This window comes from Falco naumanni, chromosome 5 (assembly GCF_017639655.2).
Source record: "Falco naumanni isolate bFalNau1 chromosome 5, bFalNau1.pat, whole genome shotgun sequence".
Classification (NCBI taxonomy): domain Eukaryota; kingdom Metazoa; phylum Chordata; class Aves; order Falconiformes; family Falconidae; genus Falco; species Falco naumanni.
Window position 1 is genome coordinate 44,654,205 of NC_054058.1, and position 18,030 is coordinate 44,672,234.

At 48.0% G+C, this 18,030-nt stretch overlaps 2 protein-coding genes across 4 annotated transcripts in view; both read left to right on the forward strand.

The window, feature by feature from the left end:
* The first annotated feature begins 8 nt into the window (after nt 1-8).
* Nucleotides 9-7,711, forward strand: SOCS2 (suppressor of cytokine signaling 2). The gene is made up of 3 exons (XM_040594180.1): nt 9-182; nt 1,706-1,986; nt 2,961-7,711. Exons 2-3 carry the CDS (start codon nt 1,842-1,844, stop codon nt 3,407-3,409), a joined length of 594 nt encoding a protein of 197 aa, XP_040450114.1. The 5' UTR covers nt 9-182; nt 1,706-1,841; the 3' UTR covers nt 3,410-7,711.
* Nucleotides 7,712-15,082: 7,371 nt separating this feature from the next.
* The window catches only part of CRADD (CASP2 and RIPK1 domain containing adaptor with death domain), a 79,119-nt gene continuing 76,171 nt past the window's right edge, over nt 15,083-18,030 (forward strand). For 2 of the 3 annotated variants that reach the window (XM_040594177.1, XM_040594179.1), the window contains exon 1: nt 15,083-15,379. The gene's annotated coding sequence lies outside the window, so the exon portion shown is untranslated. The remainder of the gene's footprint in view (nt 15,380-18,030) is intronic. The other variant, XM_040594178.1, reaches the window with a different exon arrangement.

Sequence of the window (18,030 nt, forward strand, 5' to 3'; positions counted from 1 at the left end):
TCCTCCGGCAGCGGCAGCCTGTCTGTCTGCCCGAGCACAGCCCCGCCGCCTCTCTCCGGCGGCGGGAGCTGTACCGCGCCGGCCCCTCAGCGCCGCCGGCAGCGAAAACCTGACCGCCCCACCTCCAGGCGGCGGCGGCAGCGGCGGCCCCAGCGGCCCCAGCCCCGTCCCGCGGAGCCCGGGTGAGTTCTGCCGTCGTCCCCCTCCCTGCGCCCGGCGTCCTGCCGCTTCTCGAGAGCAGGGAGCGCAGGGAGCGTGCCGCTCGGCTCCCGGGACGGAGCCGCCGACAGGCGGGCTGAAGGCTCCCCCGAAGCCGGAGGCAGGCTGCTGCCGTGCCCCTCTTCTCTGCCGGGGGACACCCCGCTGCAGCTAGCTGCCACCGCCTGGCAAACTCTCCGTCTCAGCCAAACTCCCGCGGGCGGCGTCGCTCCGCGGCCAGGCGCTCCCGGCGCTTCCCCTTCACAAGGGATCGCGCCCGGGCAGCCCCGGCAAGGCTGCGCTCACCTGCGCTCGGGGCTTTGCGGCCGGCGACCCCGCAGCAGCTCCGGCGACAGGCGCACCTGTGCCCGGTCCCCGAGCCGGCGGCCGGAGGTCCTGTGCGGGGGAGAAGGGGATGGGGATGGGCTTTGCCGGGAGGTTGCCGCGTGTGTGCCTGCGCACGTAGCGATAGAAACCCGGCAGAGCAACCTATCAGCTGCCTCTAAAGTTTAATTCGGAAAAGTTTCTGAGCTCCGGCGTGGAACTTGTGACGGGAGGAGCCACCTCGGCGTAACCCCTCACCTGGCGGCTGCCGCGCACCTGGAGGCAGAGACTGGCCGGTTCGGGAGCGCCGGCGGGGGTCCCGCTCTTTCCCGTGAGCCCCCTCCCCGCCCCCGGCCAAGCCTGCTGGGCTCCCCCTCGCTGGCGCTGCCCGGCTTCACGTCGTTCCCGGAGCGAGAGGCTCTTGTTGCCCCTCCCGTTCGCTTCAGCCGAGCAGAAAGATAATTTTTTTTTCATAGTACCGGCATTCAGTGGAACGTGCAAAGCACGCTACCTGCCCCCCGCCAAATACATCGCGTCCTGCACCGCGCTGCCCCTTCCCGTACCCAGGCGGCCAGCGAGTCCCGGGAGCCGGCGCTGCCCGCGCACCCGCCCCGCAGCACCGCGGGCACGCCGCAGCCCGGGAGAGGCTCGCTCGCAGCCCCCCAGCCCGGCAGCGCGGCCCACGCCGGGCTCCCGTTCCTAGAGATATGCCTTGGCGCATGACCTCAGTGAAAGGCGTACCGTACCGTTCCTGCGGACCGCAGCGTGCAACCCGGGCAGCGCCGGTGCTCCTTGGCTAGCCCTCCCCACTCGTACCTTTACGTGCTCGGCTCTCCCCCACGACCTCCTTCCTCCTCAGCCGCCCCCCTGGCGCTGCGGCCCGGGCTCGCCTACCCCGGCCGAGAGAGCGGCGCATCAGCGGGTTTGCCCTTGCAGTAAAGCGAGACCACCTTGGCGGGCCGGCGCCTCCCGCCTCGTCCCCGGCGGAGGGGAGCCGGGGACAGGCTGGGCGGCGGGCGGAGGAGATGTCCCTCCCCCGCTCCGCCGGGAGGTGATCTCTCGCCTCGGGTCCCTCCTCTGGATGCTGGGAAGTTCCGAACCGGGAGCGCCAGAAACGCACGGGCTGCGTCGGGAGCGCCTCTCGCGGGGCTGGCCGCTAACCACGCTCTCTCTCCGCTCGCAGGCGGCGCCCGGGCCGGGGGCCGGGGCCATGCACTCGGTGCGGCGCTGAGCACTGCGGCGGCGAAGCGGAGCCTTCTCCTCGCCGGCGGTCCCCGACCTGCGTGCGAGCGGGGCCGCGCCGGCCGCCGCCGCCCCCCATGACCCTGCGCTCCGCCGGGTCCCTGGAGAGTGCGGAGGGCTCCCGGGCGGGCTGGCGGCACCCCGGTGCGGCGGCGCCTGCTGCCGAGGAGTCCCGTGGGGCGGCGCAGCTGGCCGCGGCTATGGAGGAACTGCGGCGGGCAGGTAAGGCCGGCCGGCCGGCCGGGAAGAGAGGAGCGCCCGGGGCGGCGGCGCTCGCCGGGGTGCCCGGCTCGCCGCCGCCCTTCGCGCCGCGGTCCCGGGGGAGGCGGAGCGGCGCGGCAGGGAGCCCCGCCGGGCCGAGAGGGAAAGCGGGCGGGCAACGCTTACCGCCGCCCGGCGCTGCGGGGTCGCGGCCCCGCGGTGGCGAGGGGCGGCGGCGGCTCCGACCTTCCGAGGGCTGCGGCGGCCGAAGCGAAAGCACCGCCAGCAGCAGCGCCGCGCCCCGGCGGCAGCCCGGGATCGCGGGCCGGGCGCTGCCGTCGGCCGGGGCGGCCGCGGCTTTGGGAGCGGGCGGCGGCGCCGCCGCATCCCCTCGGCCCCGCATACCTGCGCTCCGCTCGCCGACGTGGTGGCGGCTCGCCCGGCCCCGCAAGGCGCGGGGCTTGGCCGCGGGCGTAGAGAAGGGCATTTGTCTTCATCGCCTCCCCGCTACGAACGCAGCCGCACGGCCGAAGTTTTTTTTTTACCCCTCTCTGCTTCCGATTGCTAGGCAAAGCTCATTTCAACAACAGCCTACCTAGAGTTACCAAAAGCGGGCTTTTTGCGGGCTGCCAGCGTGCGCCCGCAGCGCTCGCCCCGTGTGTGCGTAGCGCGGAGCCACGGGACGCGTCCCTGCCGCCGTCGGGGCGGCCCGTGAGGTCGGCGGCTCCGGCGTTAGCCTCGCAGGACGCTGCAGGAAGGTTTGTGCGTGTGGATGTGTAGGTACGAAAGTAAGCAGTGACCTGGAAGGCTCTGTCAAAACGAGACACATTGTAAAGCAAATTAATTTAAGTAGCAAATAAAAATTTACAATGCCTGCAGGACTTCAGCTTTCAAACAACAAAGGAAATGGGTTATTACAAGTGTAGCAGCCAAAGACCAGCTTTTTAAACTAACAAACAGGAATAAACAAAACCCTTCTTTCTCTCTTTTAACAGGATGGTACTGGGGCAACATGACTGTTGCTGAAGCCAAAGAGAGATTACAGGATGCCCCCGAAGGGACCTTCTTGGTTAGGGATAGCTCACATTCAGAGTATCTACTGACTATTTCGGTAAAAACATCAGCGGGACCGACCAATTTGCGTATAGAATATCAAGATGGCAAGTTTAGACTGGACTCTATCACTTGTGTCAGATCTAGACTTAAACAGTTCAACAGCGTTGTGCATTTGATTGAGTACTATGTTCTTATGTGTAAGGACAGAACCGAAACACCTTCTAATGGAACAGTTCATCTTTACTTGAACAAGCCCCTCTATACATCTGCTCCATCTCTGCAACATCGCTGCAGAATAACTATAAACAAATGTACAAATCAGATCTGGGAGCTGCCATTACCAACGAGACTAAAAGAGTACTTGAAAGAGTACCAATACCAGGTATAAATATCTTTTCTAAATGCCTCTGATGTAGAGTAACTTTTAAATGCAGTTCTTAAAATCAGCCAAAGACTGAGCAATCAGTTGTACAACTCAGCATGGAATTCACTGTCAAAACAGTGGCAGTTCTGGGGGAAAGGTTTTTATTTCAGATGCCACAAAGGGAGACTTTATGTAGAATAATCCCAGCTTGCATCCTCGGGGGTTCAACAAGGTAGCGTGCTATTCTTGCTAGGAGAGAGAAGCCAGGAATCTGTCCAGATTGTGTTGCTTTGTCAATGGCATGAAATACTGCACTAACTATCAAATGCTAACTGAAAAAGTGGGACCGGGAGAGACTGCAGAAGTGGTCAGAGACCTATGAGAGTGCATAAGTATCTCAGTTGTCTGATTCCAAAATTAATTTGGTGCTGGTGTTCATATAATACTGAAAGCTTAACTGGATCACACTGTGATAATCTTGCCAAAGTTATGCAACTAATCAAATCCAGTCAAAAAAGTGATCATGTATTCAGTTTTTATTGAACTATAATTCTTGTGCTTTTCTGCAAGTAAAGGAGTACTGTAAGTCATCAGTTTAAAACACTGTTTTTCAAAATTCTCTAAAAGCTGACCTTCAGGAGAAATGCACATCTTTCGCAGGAACCCAGTATGTTGCTGATTATACCAGATTGGTATCCCAGAATCTTTAACATGTTAACATCTTCCCAGTGGTGATATATCCATGTTATTACTATTAAGCCTTTTTTGGTTGAGGCTTTAGGATGCTGCAGACTTGCAGTTGCTCAGTTCCAATGTCAGAACATGGATATCAGCAGTTACAGCTGTCTTCTACAGTGTAGAATGTTCTCTTCAGCTTGTTTCCCAAAATATGGGGAAATATGATGGGGGGGGGGGTACGGGGTTGGAGGGGATTGGGTGGGGTTTTTTCCTTTTTTTCCTTTTTCTTCTAGTTCACCATTGTAGCTATCAGGCTATTATTCAATAAAGTAAATCAAATTGCACAATAATCTCCCAATCTTTGTATGTATGGATTTGCTGCTATTCAGGAAACTGATCTTACGAACCTATATTGTTTCCCAGCTAATACTCAAATAAATGTGCGTGAACCGGTGAGGATGAATACCACTGCTTTGCCTTGTGCTGCTGCTCAAAGGTATAGCTGGATTATGTACAGATTAGTGGCTTAGAGGCTGCTGAATTCCTGTAGTTAGGTATTAATTAGCACACAACATTGCTTTTTCTGTTACAGCAGTCCTCCAAATGGCAAGAAGGGACTAAGACCCTTAGTACCTGTTCCTCAGTTTAAACGTAAAGTATTTCAAAGAAGAAATATCCAGGATGAGAGTAATGGGAGAGCAGTAAAGAGAGAAACAAGGACATATATTCATCCTCAGTCAACAATTTCATAGTTTTAACTCTTTCCCTCGCTTACTTTTTAATTAAAGCAAATAGACCTGTGTTTGAACAAGGAAGGCTGTCAAGACTTGCTGTAATCTAGCCCTGCCCAGGCTGAAATGGAAACAACATAAAATAATCTTTGTTTTCCTTGTGACTTAACTGCTCTGTAGTACTGTCAAGATGCTCTGTCCTTTCTCATAAGCTCTAGGGCACTGGCTGTCTTACTCTGTTGCACCTGAACTCCCAGTGTTACGTACTCAGTTTTGTCATTCACTTGTCCCTTGACACAAGGGACACACCAACAACTCGAGGCAGAGGGAATGGTCCCTTGGTATGGCAAATACTTGGTATGTTGTTCTCTCCGTGGAAAAGCTGGCTTTTGTTCCTCCTCCTCCACAGTTTCAATTCTCTTTCCCTGTTTTTAATACAAGCTTTAGTATAGAAATGGGGGGAGTTTTCTCCTGAAAAACAAAACAAAAGCCTTTGTTATGTAACATTCACCCCACCCCCACCCACCTCCTTCCCCACGCTCTGCCAAAATGTAGCAGATCGTTGGAAGTTTTTCACAGAACACCGTGACCACCCTCGGGTTTCCATCCCAGAACAGCTCTTGTAGTCCAGGTATGTATCATAATCACACGGTTCTTCTGCCTTGCTAGGATCTGCCACCCTGACGCTGCGGAGCTTTTCCCGTGAACAGTGCCTGTGAAACAACTGTATTCCCAGGAACACTTTTTGTTCTGATGAATCTGTTTTCTTACAGTTCTTCAGTCTACCTCTACCTTGAGATGAGATAGCTGCTATACGGAATAACTTGTTACAGTAAGAAACACTCTAAGTTGCTGCGACATTAACCTTCTACTATTGGGCATTTTTAGCCAAGGTGATACTTCGCTGTGATAAGCTTGGGGTCTCAGCGGTGAACGTGTTATACTAAGGTCCTTTAAAATAATTTCCCTCCAGCTAGCCCCTGGCCTGGGGATTTAAAATCATGAATACCAATGCTGGAACAAGCAGATTGAGAAGAGCTTTGAGCTGCAATGAGACAGTCATGTTGTACGTGTAAGAAATGATTCATGGCTCGTTGCTGGCAGCCTGCTGTAAGTGGTGACAGGCCAGGTACACCCCACGGCAGAACCAGGCTCTAAGGAACAACGTGCGGCAGATGCAGGGCAGCTCACCGGGCTTCTTGTTCACAGTTCTCCAAAGCACAAGGACAAACGGCAGCCTGAAGACAAGGAGTGCTAGCAAAGTGAAAGGTGTTGATTCTCGCAGATAATCAAGAGTAGTTACTGTGATGTGGAATCAAGTCAGCAAACCCTGAGATGATATTATTATACTGACTTATACTTCGTATCATTTGTATTAGTTACTGTGAGGGGAAGTAGGGTCTGTAGCTATGGTGTGCTGGAAGTAGTGAACAATATTTTGAACAGACTGGAGGGGGAACTAGTCCTCTTCGTATGAAAGCATAGTTCTTGTCCTCATTAGGATGCCAGCCCTAGGGTTGATGCATTGCACCAGTAAAACTAAACCACACTGTAGCTCGCTGAAAGCTCAGCTTCATTCTAACGCGGCACAGAGGAATGACTTGTTCTGGTACAAAAAAATCTAAGGATAGTGCACGATTAGATTACAGTGGTGTAAAAATCTTGCACGTAGACCTTGTGAATTTTCAGGCACAATCATGTTGTCCAAACATTTTTAAAATGTTCCAGCATTCCAGTGCTTTTTTTTTTTTTGTTGTTGTTGTTTTTTTCTTTTAACTTTATGGATGTTGTGGCTTGTTGGCAGACTAGTTTTAAATTGCTGGCCCTTCAGAGTCCAAAAATTGCTTCTAACTGATACATGTCATCTTGAGTTGCTAGTAGAGAGTGTCCAGTAAAGCCAGTTTCACAGTTTCAATGCCCGTGAGTCAATCAAAAACCATGATAAGGACTTTAATCCTAAGCCTTTTTTTTTTTACCCCACGTGTTGGTTTGGCTTTTCATTTTTGAGTCTTGAGGTTTCACATTTTCTAGCTTATACCTGCAATGCTAGTTGCTGAAAACCTCTTCATTTTAATTAAAGGAAAGCTGAGAACCCAACAACCCTAGAAGGTGATGCTTGGGAAAAAAAAAACAACACCTGAAACTGCAAGATGAATGATGAAAATTAAATTGGTGATTGTATTTAGTTTAGGACTAAACCTAGAAGAAGTGTGAACTATGGCTCCATTTTAGTTGTATGGCTATTTCTGTGCTGCTAGCTTTATCACCAGAGACAGAAAATGCTTCAAGTACAAGACGGGTAGGTAGAGTGGGAATGTAACCACGCAGCTGTGCCCCATGCATTAGAAGTAATTTTATTTTAATCTGATATCATCAGTATTGTCCTAATTATATTTTATGTAACTGCATTCTAGATAAACAATATGTAATTATAAGTGAGAAGCAAAAATTGTTCACTAGAATATGGGTTTATTTGTGTATCTTAAAACAATTCAGAACTTACTCCTCACTAAAAATTGTGGAGCTTTAGAATCTGAGATTTTACTAAGTCTCATCACCTTAAGAAAAAAGAATCTACATACGATAGGAAGGACGGGGTTCTGTAGCTGCATGAATTCCTATATCTTATCCACCTCTTGTGTCTCAGCAAAGTGTTCCTGTAGGTAAACTACCTTGTTAAAGTTCGTAGAAAAACTTTACTTACCTACATGTTCTATTCAAGAGCTTTTTCTTGTATTCCTGAAAAAATTCCTGTGGGCTTTTTTTTCTTTGGCTTAAGATCTAGCAGAAACTAAGTCCAGTGGTGTCAGGGCTTTTATCTTCTTAAGCCAAAACACGTGATGGAAATGGGAAGACATACCTTTAGATGTGGGTGTCGTGTCTAAGAGTCTTTTAAAATAAAGTAAAATAAAACTTCTGCTGGCTTTGTTGTCTCATATTGACTGCTAGAGAAAATAATGGCTTGAGGGATTCTAGCAGTTGTATTACTGATTCTTAAGAATTATAAGAAACTTCACTGTTGAAAGGAGAATTTTTATTTTTCAAAAACTATAGCAATAAAGGAAACTTTTGGTACATAAACCCTAACTTTCCAAATAGAATAAATAGAAATTACTTGAAAGGTCTGAGCTGGTAGTGCTGTATACACAAAGGAAGTGGGGATGACAAGCTACTTTGGTATATCAGCCTAGTTCCTGAAAACCACTTCTTTATTAGTGTTAACTTCAGCAGGTTGCAGTATTTAGCTAAGCCCTTTGCATGACTGAAGATGCCCGGAAACAACATTCCACGACACGTAACTTCAGTCACCAGGGTCTGAGCTCGCTTTACAACAACATGGCGGTTTGCCGCAGTATTGCTGAAATCGGGTAATTTCAACAGGCTGAAGACCAGTCAAAGAAACTGGGAGGCAAAGTTGGTGCTGCCAGGGCAGGGGCTGTGAAGGGCATCAGTGCAGACCATGGCTGGTCCTTACCTGTTGTCTTAGAGGGCATGCTACAGGCTAATTCGGCTGCCAGGAAAGCAGATGAGAAGCTATTCTGCTTGCTAAGGAAGGAATTACGTGTCTGGCTTTTGGTGTCTGAGAAGGGACTGAAGGGGAAGGACACAGAAAAGCCAGCAGCTCCTATGACAGGTAGCACTTCTCACAAGGTATATCAAATAACTGACCATCAGGACTAGTTCGATGCTGAAAGGTGTATTAGTAGAGCTCAAAGTTCCAGGGGAGTAACTAGTATCAGCACAGTCTGAAACCACATATAAAAAAAGTCTGGCTAGATAACTGAATTTCATGGAAAAAAAATAAGCTTATAGCATAATTAATCTGTACTGTCCCAGGGTTGCCAAAGTGGGGAGGGATTGATTACCTGTGTTTATTAATCAGGTTATCTACAGGGCTTTGAAGTAGCCGGTCCCTCTGAAAAAGCTTAGGGAAATGTAGAAACGTATCATCATGATTATGGTGTTTCATCTGCCTGATAAATTGTGGATTTTATTCTACGTAAATCCTATTTACAAAAAGGATTGCACCTGTGTTTTGTTTTCTTCCAGATTTGGAGCCATTAACTCTCCAGGAACTGAAATACCAAAATAATACCATTACTTTCTGTGGTATTAAGGAGGAATAAAGTGCAGGAGCAAAAGCCATTTATATTAGCCTAAGGAACAAGCTGACATTTAGTAGGAAAAAGTTCAAACAGATAATACCCAGGAAAAGTTTAGTGCTGAGTGCTGCAAAGAACAAAATAAATTTTAAAAAATCCAAATTCAATGTTCCTGCTTTAATTTTTCTTTCACTGGCAGGCAGGGTTTATGTAAGTAAATCCTTCTGTTTTCAGTCAAATTGTTCCATAACTGATGTTTCATCGCTGAGGCTTGCAATTTGGTGCACTGTCAGTTAATAAATAGTAAATGCAGAGGTGTGTTAAATGCAGGAAAAGATTCAAAGTCCAATGCAAATCCTTTTTTTGACTTTATTGAGGTTATTTGGATCAGGCTTGATAACAAGAATTATATAAGAAACAGTTCCACGACTGATAGTTGAAAGCTGTAAAATCCTTTTCCAAAATGTGTTGTTACAATTTAATCGTCTCTCTTTAGGTTGCAGCCCTGAAATAGGTTCTGTTCCCCTGAATCTCTGTACCCACACCCACTGTGTCTCAGGGAGAATCTCCATTTTGAGGGATTGCTCTGGACACCTGTATTACAGACATCACACATTTGCTTTTTTCTTGCCTAGCACGCTGCTTGACACAGTCTGGAGGGCAGAGTAAGTTGTGGATCAACTATTATTGTTTATGGGCTTTTCAGCCCGTTCATTTTCTTTAGAGCAGCATTAAACAAGACTGAGCCTATACTAGCTGCAATTTACCCATCTGTAAAGTGGCCAGTGGACTTTACATTTTGTAATTTATCAGCGTGGGGTGAAAAGTCACTTATATTTCAACTAACATTGATGGGAACTTCAGCTGCAATGATGGTAATATCTTTGACTGGCTGCATTGCTAGGAAGAGAAAAGAAAATAAAGTTAGGAAATTAAGGTTCTTGCCTGACTGGATTGCAGTGGAAGTAGCATCGCAGCTCCTTTGTGAGCTGATGCGCTTCAGATGTGTGTTGTCTGCGAGGCAAACTGCTTGCAACAAGGTAACTGCTTTCTGGAAATCCGTATGTTTAACTCCCCTGATGGAAGATGCAGTGCCTACTGCGGGCTGCTCAACTAACCCACTGTAACCATACATGCAGGCAGGTTTCATTTTGAAAGGGAACAAAATAGAGTAAGTGGATTTTTAATCAAAGCATATTTTTTGTTTGAAAACAGGACATATGGAAAAAGTATAGCCAGTGACAAACCTCTTGCTAGGCTACCTGTAAAAACTTTCCATGAATCATTACTAGCTCCAGAAAGGCTTAACCTGGAAGTAAGAACCTTTAAAAATATAGGTGCTGTACGTGAGTTTGTCCAGTTCGAAGCCCGGGAAAGAAACAGATTACAAAAAGCAGTAGTTACTCTTCTCCTAAACCAGCCTTTCAGTCTTTTATCTAAAATGTTAGACAACCATTTCATATGCTGTAATTTGCAAACAAAAGAAGTTGGTTTTGTGAAAAGGTTTCAGACTTAAATCTTACATTCCTTTTACTTATTTGTCAATCTTTGATTTTCAGGATGATTCGTGAATTTTCTGTTTGTTCTCACATTATTAAAATGGTTGCTTTATATTTAAAAAAGCGTTTCAGATATCTGGAGTAAATATTTAGAGGCTTGCAGTATTTCATGTCTCCTCAAAGCATCTTTAAATTAAACTTAAAAAACAGAGAACTAGGTTAATTCATATTTTTAACAAAAATTGACGAAAAATTTGGAGAAATACTGAGTCACATTTTGCAAATATTAATTGCAGGGGGTTTATTACCATTCATTGCAGAGATTTTTATTTTTTTTCCTGGAATGAACATAAAAGTGTCACATTTGATGCCTGCTTCTTTCTTATAACTATTCTGCATTCAACTTTTGGCTAGAGATTATTTGCATCAAAGTAATTAATTCACCGCAGTACTGCTAATAAACACTTATTTTTATTATTGAAACAAATGTAAATGTATAGACACTACACAGCCACTTCAAACCCCACGGTTTATGATGTTTTGGAACTTTCTCTGCTATATTTTACCTATATGCTGGACAAGCCTTTAATAAAATAATACTTTTAAGGAAGTTTGTCATGTGTCACCTACATTTTATATTCATTGCTCTCTTCGAACTGCATTTAATTTCAAGCCTTTATTATTTAAATGAATGGGAAGTCATAATCTAAGCGGCAGGCCAGGGGCTGATCCCTTCGGTGACGCACTTCAGTGCTGCCTGTCATCTTTTCTCAGGACTGATAAGGAACCACTTTTGGAGTAGCAAATGTCACCTGAAGAGCAGAGCGATACCCCCTCCCAACCCACAGTCCAGTCCCCTCAAACCCTGCCGGCACCCAGCGCAGCACACCCAAGCTCGGTCTACAAGTTGGGCAACCCCTCCGCACCAAACCCTTTCCTTCCTTGGCATCAGCCTGGTTTTTGGTGGCTGGCGCAGGAGACCTGGATGTCGGCACTAGGGAGGCCCACGCTCGTGAAGGGGAGTGCAATGGGGACCATAGTGAGGAGGAAGGGGAGAGAGGGAGGAAAGGATTATTGCCTGGGATGGTGGTGGATGGCAATGTCTTGCAAGACCCTCATCTGGTCTTCAGACCACCGAGTTTGGGCCACCCTTACTTGTATTTTAACAGTGTTTTTGGGATACATCACATTAAGAAATGTTTTCTGTGTTGTTCTTTCTAAAAATGACAGGCAACCATATAATGTATGTTCCTTTTTTTTCCATCTTCATTTCAGAGGTTTTGTGAGAGATTTAACCAATTAGATGTGTTTTTAATAAACAAATCTAGAGGCTCATATTTCTTTTCTTTTGTCCTTAAAGTTGGAATGCTGTCCTACAGACAATTGAAAACAGCATAGTCTTAATAGATTAAATCTGCTTGCACTAGTTTTAAAAACACAATTTGGCTCTTGTTATCAGCAGAAACAAATTAGTCTGTAGAAAACAAAGAAATACATACATGCTAGGATACAGCTTGACTCTAATTAGCATAAAGGATTCTCTCAAAAGCTTTTTTTTTAAAAAATATCTCATTATACTTGCTAGAGTTTCTAAAAAGATTTGAGACTTTTAAGTGAGCTTTAAAAAAGTGTATGGTAAATTTAAAAATCTGGTATTCTGACCTGGAATAACCCTCATGTAAAAAGAATAGCATTGTCAGAAGACATGCTGCTTAGCTTCATTCCTACAGATTTGGACTTGCTACCCTGAACTCAGCAGTCCTCAAAAAGAGTGGCCTGATGACCACCGGTGATTCCCCAGTCCACAGTTCCAAAGAGAACAAGGCTTTAAGTCTAAAAGTCTGATGATACCGATGTGCAGGACTGACCGTGGTCCGTTGATCAACGAAGTCTAGAAATACTTTTTTAAGCTACATGGTTAGCTTTGAGATTTGAGCAGAGTTAGTGAGGAGCTGAGCTGAACCCAAACTGCCTCAATGACAGATATATAGAGATACGTATTTGTCCCTAAAACTGGAACAGAACCAAACCATCCTTCTGTAGTTTTGTTGAACTCAGGCCAGAACTGAACTGGAAGAACTTTAGTCAGGGCTGAGCCCAAACAGAACTGGACTGAAAAGGTTAAGGGTTTCTCTCCTTGGACTTAAAAGTATTACCTGTGTGCATCTTTATCCATAACTGCAGAGTATAATCAACACCTGGGGTGCATTGCTAAAGATGAATCCAAAATACCAGTAGCACATTTACAGTTTCCACTAGTGAATTTGCAGCACTAGTTATAAACTAGTGGAAGGAAAAGGAAACACCAGATTTTTCCCTTTAATCAAACTCGGACCATTGCTGTCATACTCTTCCTTCCTAGGCTTACCTGTTATCTTTCACTGCTTTCCCTCTTTGCATCTCTGTTCAGACTGCAAGCAAAGATGTGACTAAATGCTGCATGTGCAACTGCTACCATTTACTTCAGTGGGAACCAGAGTTGCTCTGTGCATATCCATATGTTTTGCTAACTTTCTAAGATATTCTTGGACAGTACAAAATAAATAATCCTAATTGTGTCATCTGGCAAAAAGATACAGTAAATGCAAGTGATGTAACTGCTCGTCTTCATGTTCTATTTTAAAATGTAGGCACATTATCTACAATTAAATGCAGCTGTCAGGATTACAATGACGTGGTATTTTAAAAGTCTCCAAGTTTGGTCAGTCTGACTCCAGACATAATACAGTTCCTTAGATCGTGACTGAAGAAAAAAAAACCCCGGCAATCACAAATACAAGAAGCTGAGAAAGGAAACTTGCAGTAGCTGTACAGTGCTGTGCTGAGGTATAATCATATAGATGGATTGTGGTGTTCTCTGCTCCCTGGTGCCAGTTTGTGTTGTATTTTCTCACAACCAGTGACTATCCACGACATGAAAATTTAAAACCACCTCAGCTGTACTTTGGCTATAACAGCAGCATGCTTCTTGTCTTACAGTTACTGATGATGACTTACTTGTGTGGTTTCCAGTGTTGTCAAGGTCATAATAAATATGTTAATGCATCACTCTGGAACAACTCATAGGAGTATTTAATTTTTTTATGTCTGTGTTCCTAGAAGACTAACATGTGTTCCTGAGACAAAAACATTTACCTTGGTTTGAAAGATGTACTGGAATAAGATACTATTTATCAATTACTCAAAAGCAATTTAAACCCCTTGTATCAAATTTATTGTCTGGAAATAATCCTAAGTGTGTTATGTCAATTAAACCAAAAACTTCTTTACAATTGCCAAATAAGTAGCACCTCTGCAGCAGCTGGCCACATAATAAATGTACATAATTTTTTACACATTTCTTAAATCCAGCATACAAACTTTGCCTTTAAGACTGCAATTTACATTCTGCATCCACATAAATTCTCAACTTTGTTGTGTTTGTCAGCCACATGAAAATCAAAGGAAAATGATCTAAGCTTTCAGAGTGTGACTTATATGTGTATCTCTATGCAAAATCTTGTAGATAAACATCATGTTAAGCATATGCAGTATCTCAGCTCTACCAATAATACTTTGTTATATTTTTCCATGGCAAACATTTCCTGGGTGCAGTACCTAGGAAAGGCACATAAAGGTTTCCATAACACAACTTCCAAACACCCTTGAATCTTCCAAATACCCTTAAATCTGTATGATTAGTCTAACCTGACTGTACAAATGGGATTCACACGGTGGCAACATTTCTAGCAGCAGCTGCCCCAACCATCTCTCCTGCTTTTCCTAGCTGTGGTTGCCTGCAGCTTCAAGGTAGCACGTTCCAGCTCTGCAGGATCTGTTTTTGTTTGATTTCCCATCCCCCCCCCTCCCCTTCATTGCTCTTGGGATCCCAACTGAAAACAGCCAAACTGCTCAAGCCCGTGTGACACTTGGCACCTACGTAAAGATGGAAAAAAGTTCTTCGATGCTATGTGATAGGAAACCACACTGTCTCATTCTTATAGCTCTGTGAATTGCAGTTTTCTCTCTCCTGCTGTACTTTGGTTTCCAATGTTTGCACAAAATGACCTGAAAGAGACGTTTTTCTATTCAGTAACAGATGAATACAGTTATGAGGATATGCATAGGGCTGCGGTAGACACAGGCTGGATCTTACTTTACTAAATGGTTTTCATCTGTGAAAGTTCTTCGTTTTCAGGCTGTACAGATGTAAGTAATGAAGCTAAATATACATAGTATTCGATATAACATTAATGCATGTTTGGTAAGATGATGCCAGCACCTGGACGATGTATGGTTTAGCATACACTTGCAAACAGGAACCAGTATCCCTAGAAAGTAATGAGATCAGCTCCTTCTAATGTCACGAAAACTCCAATTTTTCGTAATTTCCAATTTAATTTTGGACACGACTCCTCCACTATCGAAAAAAATTCGCACCGCCCAGAGGCTGAGAGCGCAGCGGGTCCTCCGCGCTGCCGGGCAGGAGCCGCATCCCGCTCGCCCCACAGCAGGGGGTCCCCGCCGCGGCCCCTCTCCCGCCGGCGGTGGCCGAGCTGGCGCGGGGCCGGCTGCGCGCCGGTGGCCGCCCTGCCCGCCGCTCGCCCCCTTGCCGGACGCCCCCGCGCGAGCTCCAGCCAGTGCCGCCGCGGCCGGGGGCTCCGCGCTGCCTGCGCCCCCCGCCCCCGCAGACCCGCTGCAGACCCGCCCGCGTCCCCCGCCCCGAGGCCCACCTTCCCGGCCGGGAGGCGGGTGGGACGCAGCTCCGCGCCCCGACCTGCGGGGGCGCCCTGCCTCGCTGCCCATAGCTGACATGGCGGCCGCGGCGCGCCCGCCCGCCCCGTCCGCAGCGGGGCCGGCGGCGGCGGCCCTTCCTCGGCCGGCCCGCAGCAGGGCGGCGGCGGCGGCTTCCGGCGAAGCTCTCTTGCCTTCAACAAAGATGGTGCTCCCCGCGCAGGCTCGGCGGGCACCCGGGCGCTCGGTGTAGCTCCCCACTGCCCTCTCGTAAGTACGGGGCGGGGGCGGCGGGGCTCTCCCCTCACGGCGCTCGCCGCCCCCCCACGGCGGCCCGGCCCGGCTGCCCGCGCCCGCTGCCCCGGCCGCCGCCGGGGGGAAGCGGCACTAAACAGAGCCGAGGGGCCGTCAGGCGGCGGCACCCCTCGCCGCGGGGCCGGGGCAGGGGCCGGGCTTTCGCGGGGCGGGCCGGGGCGGCAGGGGCCGCGGGCCGGCGGCAGCGCCCGCCTCCGCTGCGGCTGTCGTGACCGGGGGGCGGGCGGAGGTGGGCGGCCGGCCGGCCGGGCTGCAGGCGCGGGGCTCGGGTGCCGTGGGCCGGACGGCGGCAGCTGCCGGGCCTCGGTGACCGGGGAGAAGCCAAACGGAGAACTGGAGACTGGCTGGGGCGACGTGTGGCGCGTGTTCGCCCCGTGCGCGCGGGCACGGCGGGGGGCGGGGCGGCCCTGCGCGGCGCTGCGCAGCCAGCCGGGAGCGCGCCCCCAGGCAGCAGCGGCCCGGGGCAGCTGGGGTGTGCGAGAACGCCAAAGTGTTTCGAGGCAAAAACTAAAGCGGATGCGCCTTTTAGTATCAGAATGGGGCTCTTCAAGGTTAAGGCTTTCAAAACTTTATACTTCCCCATTCATGGGCAGATGCCGTGTCCATCCAGTGAAAGGCCGTGGCAGACCTGCCGGCAGCGCAGGGGCTGCTCTCTTTCAGGAGGGCTGGGGCGGGGGGTGGGCTGGGTATATATTTCTCGAATTTTGGCTCTGCAGTGGAAAAGATGCATTTTTAGAAGTATCTGGGGAAGATCTGAGCCATGTCATCGTTTGGGTAAACAGACCTCCATTTTTTTACTTTCCCTTTAGTGACAGCATTGCTAGAGAAAATTAATTTTAGAGCTTACTTTGGATCCCGAGATGTAGACTGAGTTTAAAATTAAATTAGTTCTGTCTCACTCTGAACTCCATCCCTATACTGTTGCACACCAGAATCCAGCTACGTTTCCATATCTGGCTGCTTAGTTCCAGACTCGGACATTTCCTTCCCACTGCAAACACACACAAAGAAATATTTAATCTTTAAAAAGACCTTAGAAGTCAATATGCCCCATCCTGGAAGTTTGCTGGGCCAGTGGCCTTGGTGTTAAGCGCTTTAAAACTTCAGTTGTGCTCACCCTGTGGTCAGCGAGCCAAAGGCCTTTCTCAGCAGAAATCCCCCCTTCAGGTTCATGGCTTGATAGGCATTTTTCAGTGCACAAAGGTTCAAACTGAGATGGTTTGAAACGCCCTTATTTTGGAAAAGCATTTACCCTTTGGTCACAAGGAGGGGGAACTCATCAAGTGCTGTAACAGTGACTGGCAGAGCCGACTTCCTCATCCAGCATGTGGGTGAGGAGGCTGCTGGATGGGGACTCGCGGTGGCCCGTGCAGAATGTGACGCACAAGAGCTTCGTAGCATCTGAAACGGTCTTCTGCCCAAGCTGAGAGAATGCCCTCAGAGCTGCTGCTGAGTGCTTGTCTTGAACTCTGCAAGCACTTCATGAGATGGGGGGTGGTCAGGGAATCATGGAAGGGAGAAATGGCAGAGATCTGCTGCCTGAATTTTATCTGACTTTGCGTTAGTCTGGTGATTGCTCCAAGTAGTGTAAAGATAGCCCTTGTTAGAGACGAGAATCTTTAGCTTCACCTGTCCAAAATGAGCATCCGAACATCAAATGGAGAAATCCAGTTCTCTTTCTTGCCTGCTCTTTTTCCATCTCCTTACTTGCACTATCATCTCACTCTATGATGGAGTTTGATGTTTGAGCTATGCTTAGCAAACTGGCATTTTTTTAAGGACATGGGCTGGGATACTGTTGTTTGATTCCCAAATGACCCCTAGACAGCAGGCAGGTACCTCAAAATTCACTTCAGTATACAAGAAATGTACTGGGTCACCCAGGAAAGATGGAGTCCTCCTGGGAAGGTGCTGTCCAGCAATGCTTTTAGCACTCAGAGGGAGCATTTTCGGAAAGTGGCTTTATCAGAGGTTGCCACAGACAGGGTTTTCCAGTCTCTCTCTTGTGGTGCTGTGCTCTTGCATTCTGTCCTGAGATGCCGTTTACATGCCTATATGTTCTGTTGGTTACCTGCCCATGATTTTAACAACCAGGCCCACCAGCCATCCTTTGATGGGCCCTCGGGACTCTGCAAGCACCTCTGATGATAAAAAGACTTTAGCAGAGTTCTTACAAAACCTTTGAAAATCTCTGCCTCTTCTTGTACCTCAAGCTGCATGAAGTAGAGTTTCTGCAAGGTATAGCTGTTCGAACAGCAGCCTCTAGTTTAATTATCAGAAACTCTCTTGGTAATCACACCACCTGCTGCAGGTTTTTTTCTTAATTATTTAGTGATAAGAAAGTATTTAATTGTATTACTCTGTCATTTTCCTTGTCAAGTGCCATTAATAGGCCTAGGGATATGTTTGTTGTTAAGAACTAGACTAGACATCTTGATTCAGTTCATAGGTCTGGCACAGACTCCCAGTATGATCTTGGATGAGTTGCTTGGTCTCTCTGGACCTTGACTCCTCTTCTGTAGAGTGGCTATAAAATGCATCTTTTCCAGCTTTTGTCTAGTCAGAGTGTTAGTCAAGTGAAATGGGAGATGGCAGAGGACATCCAA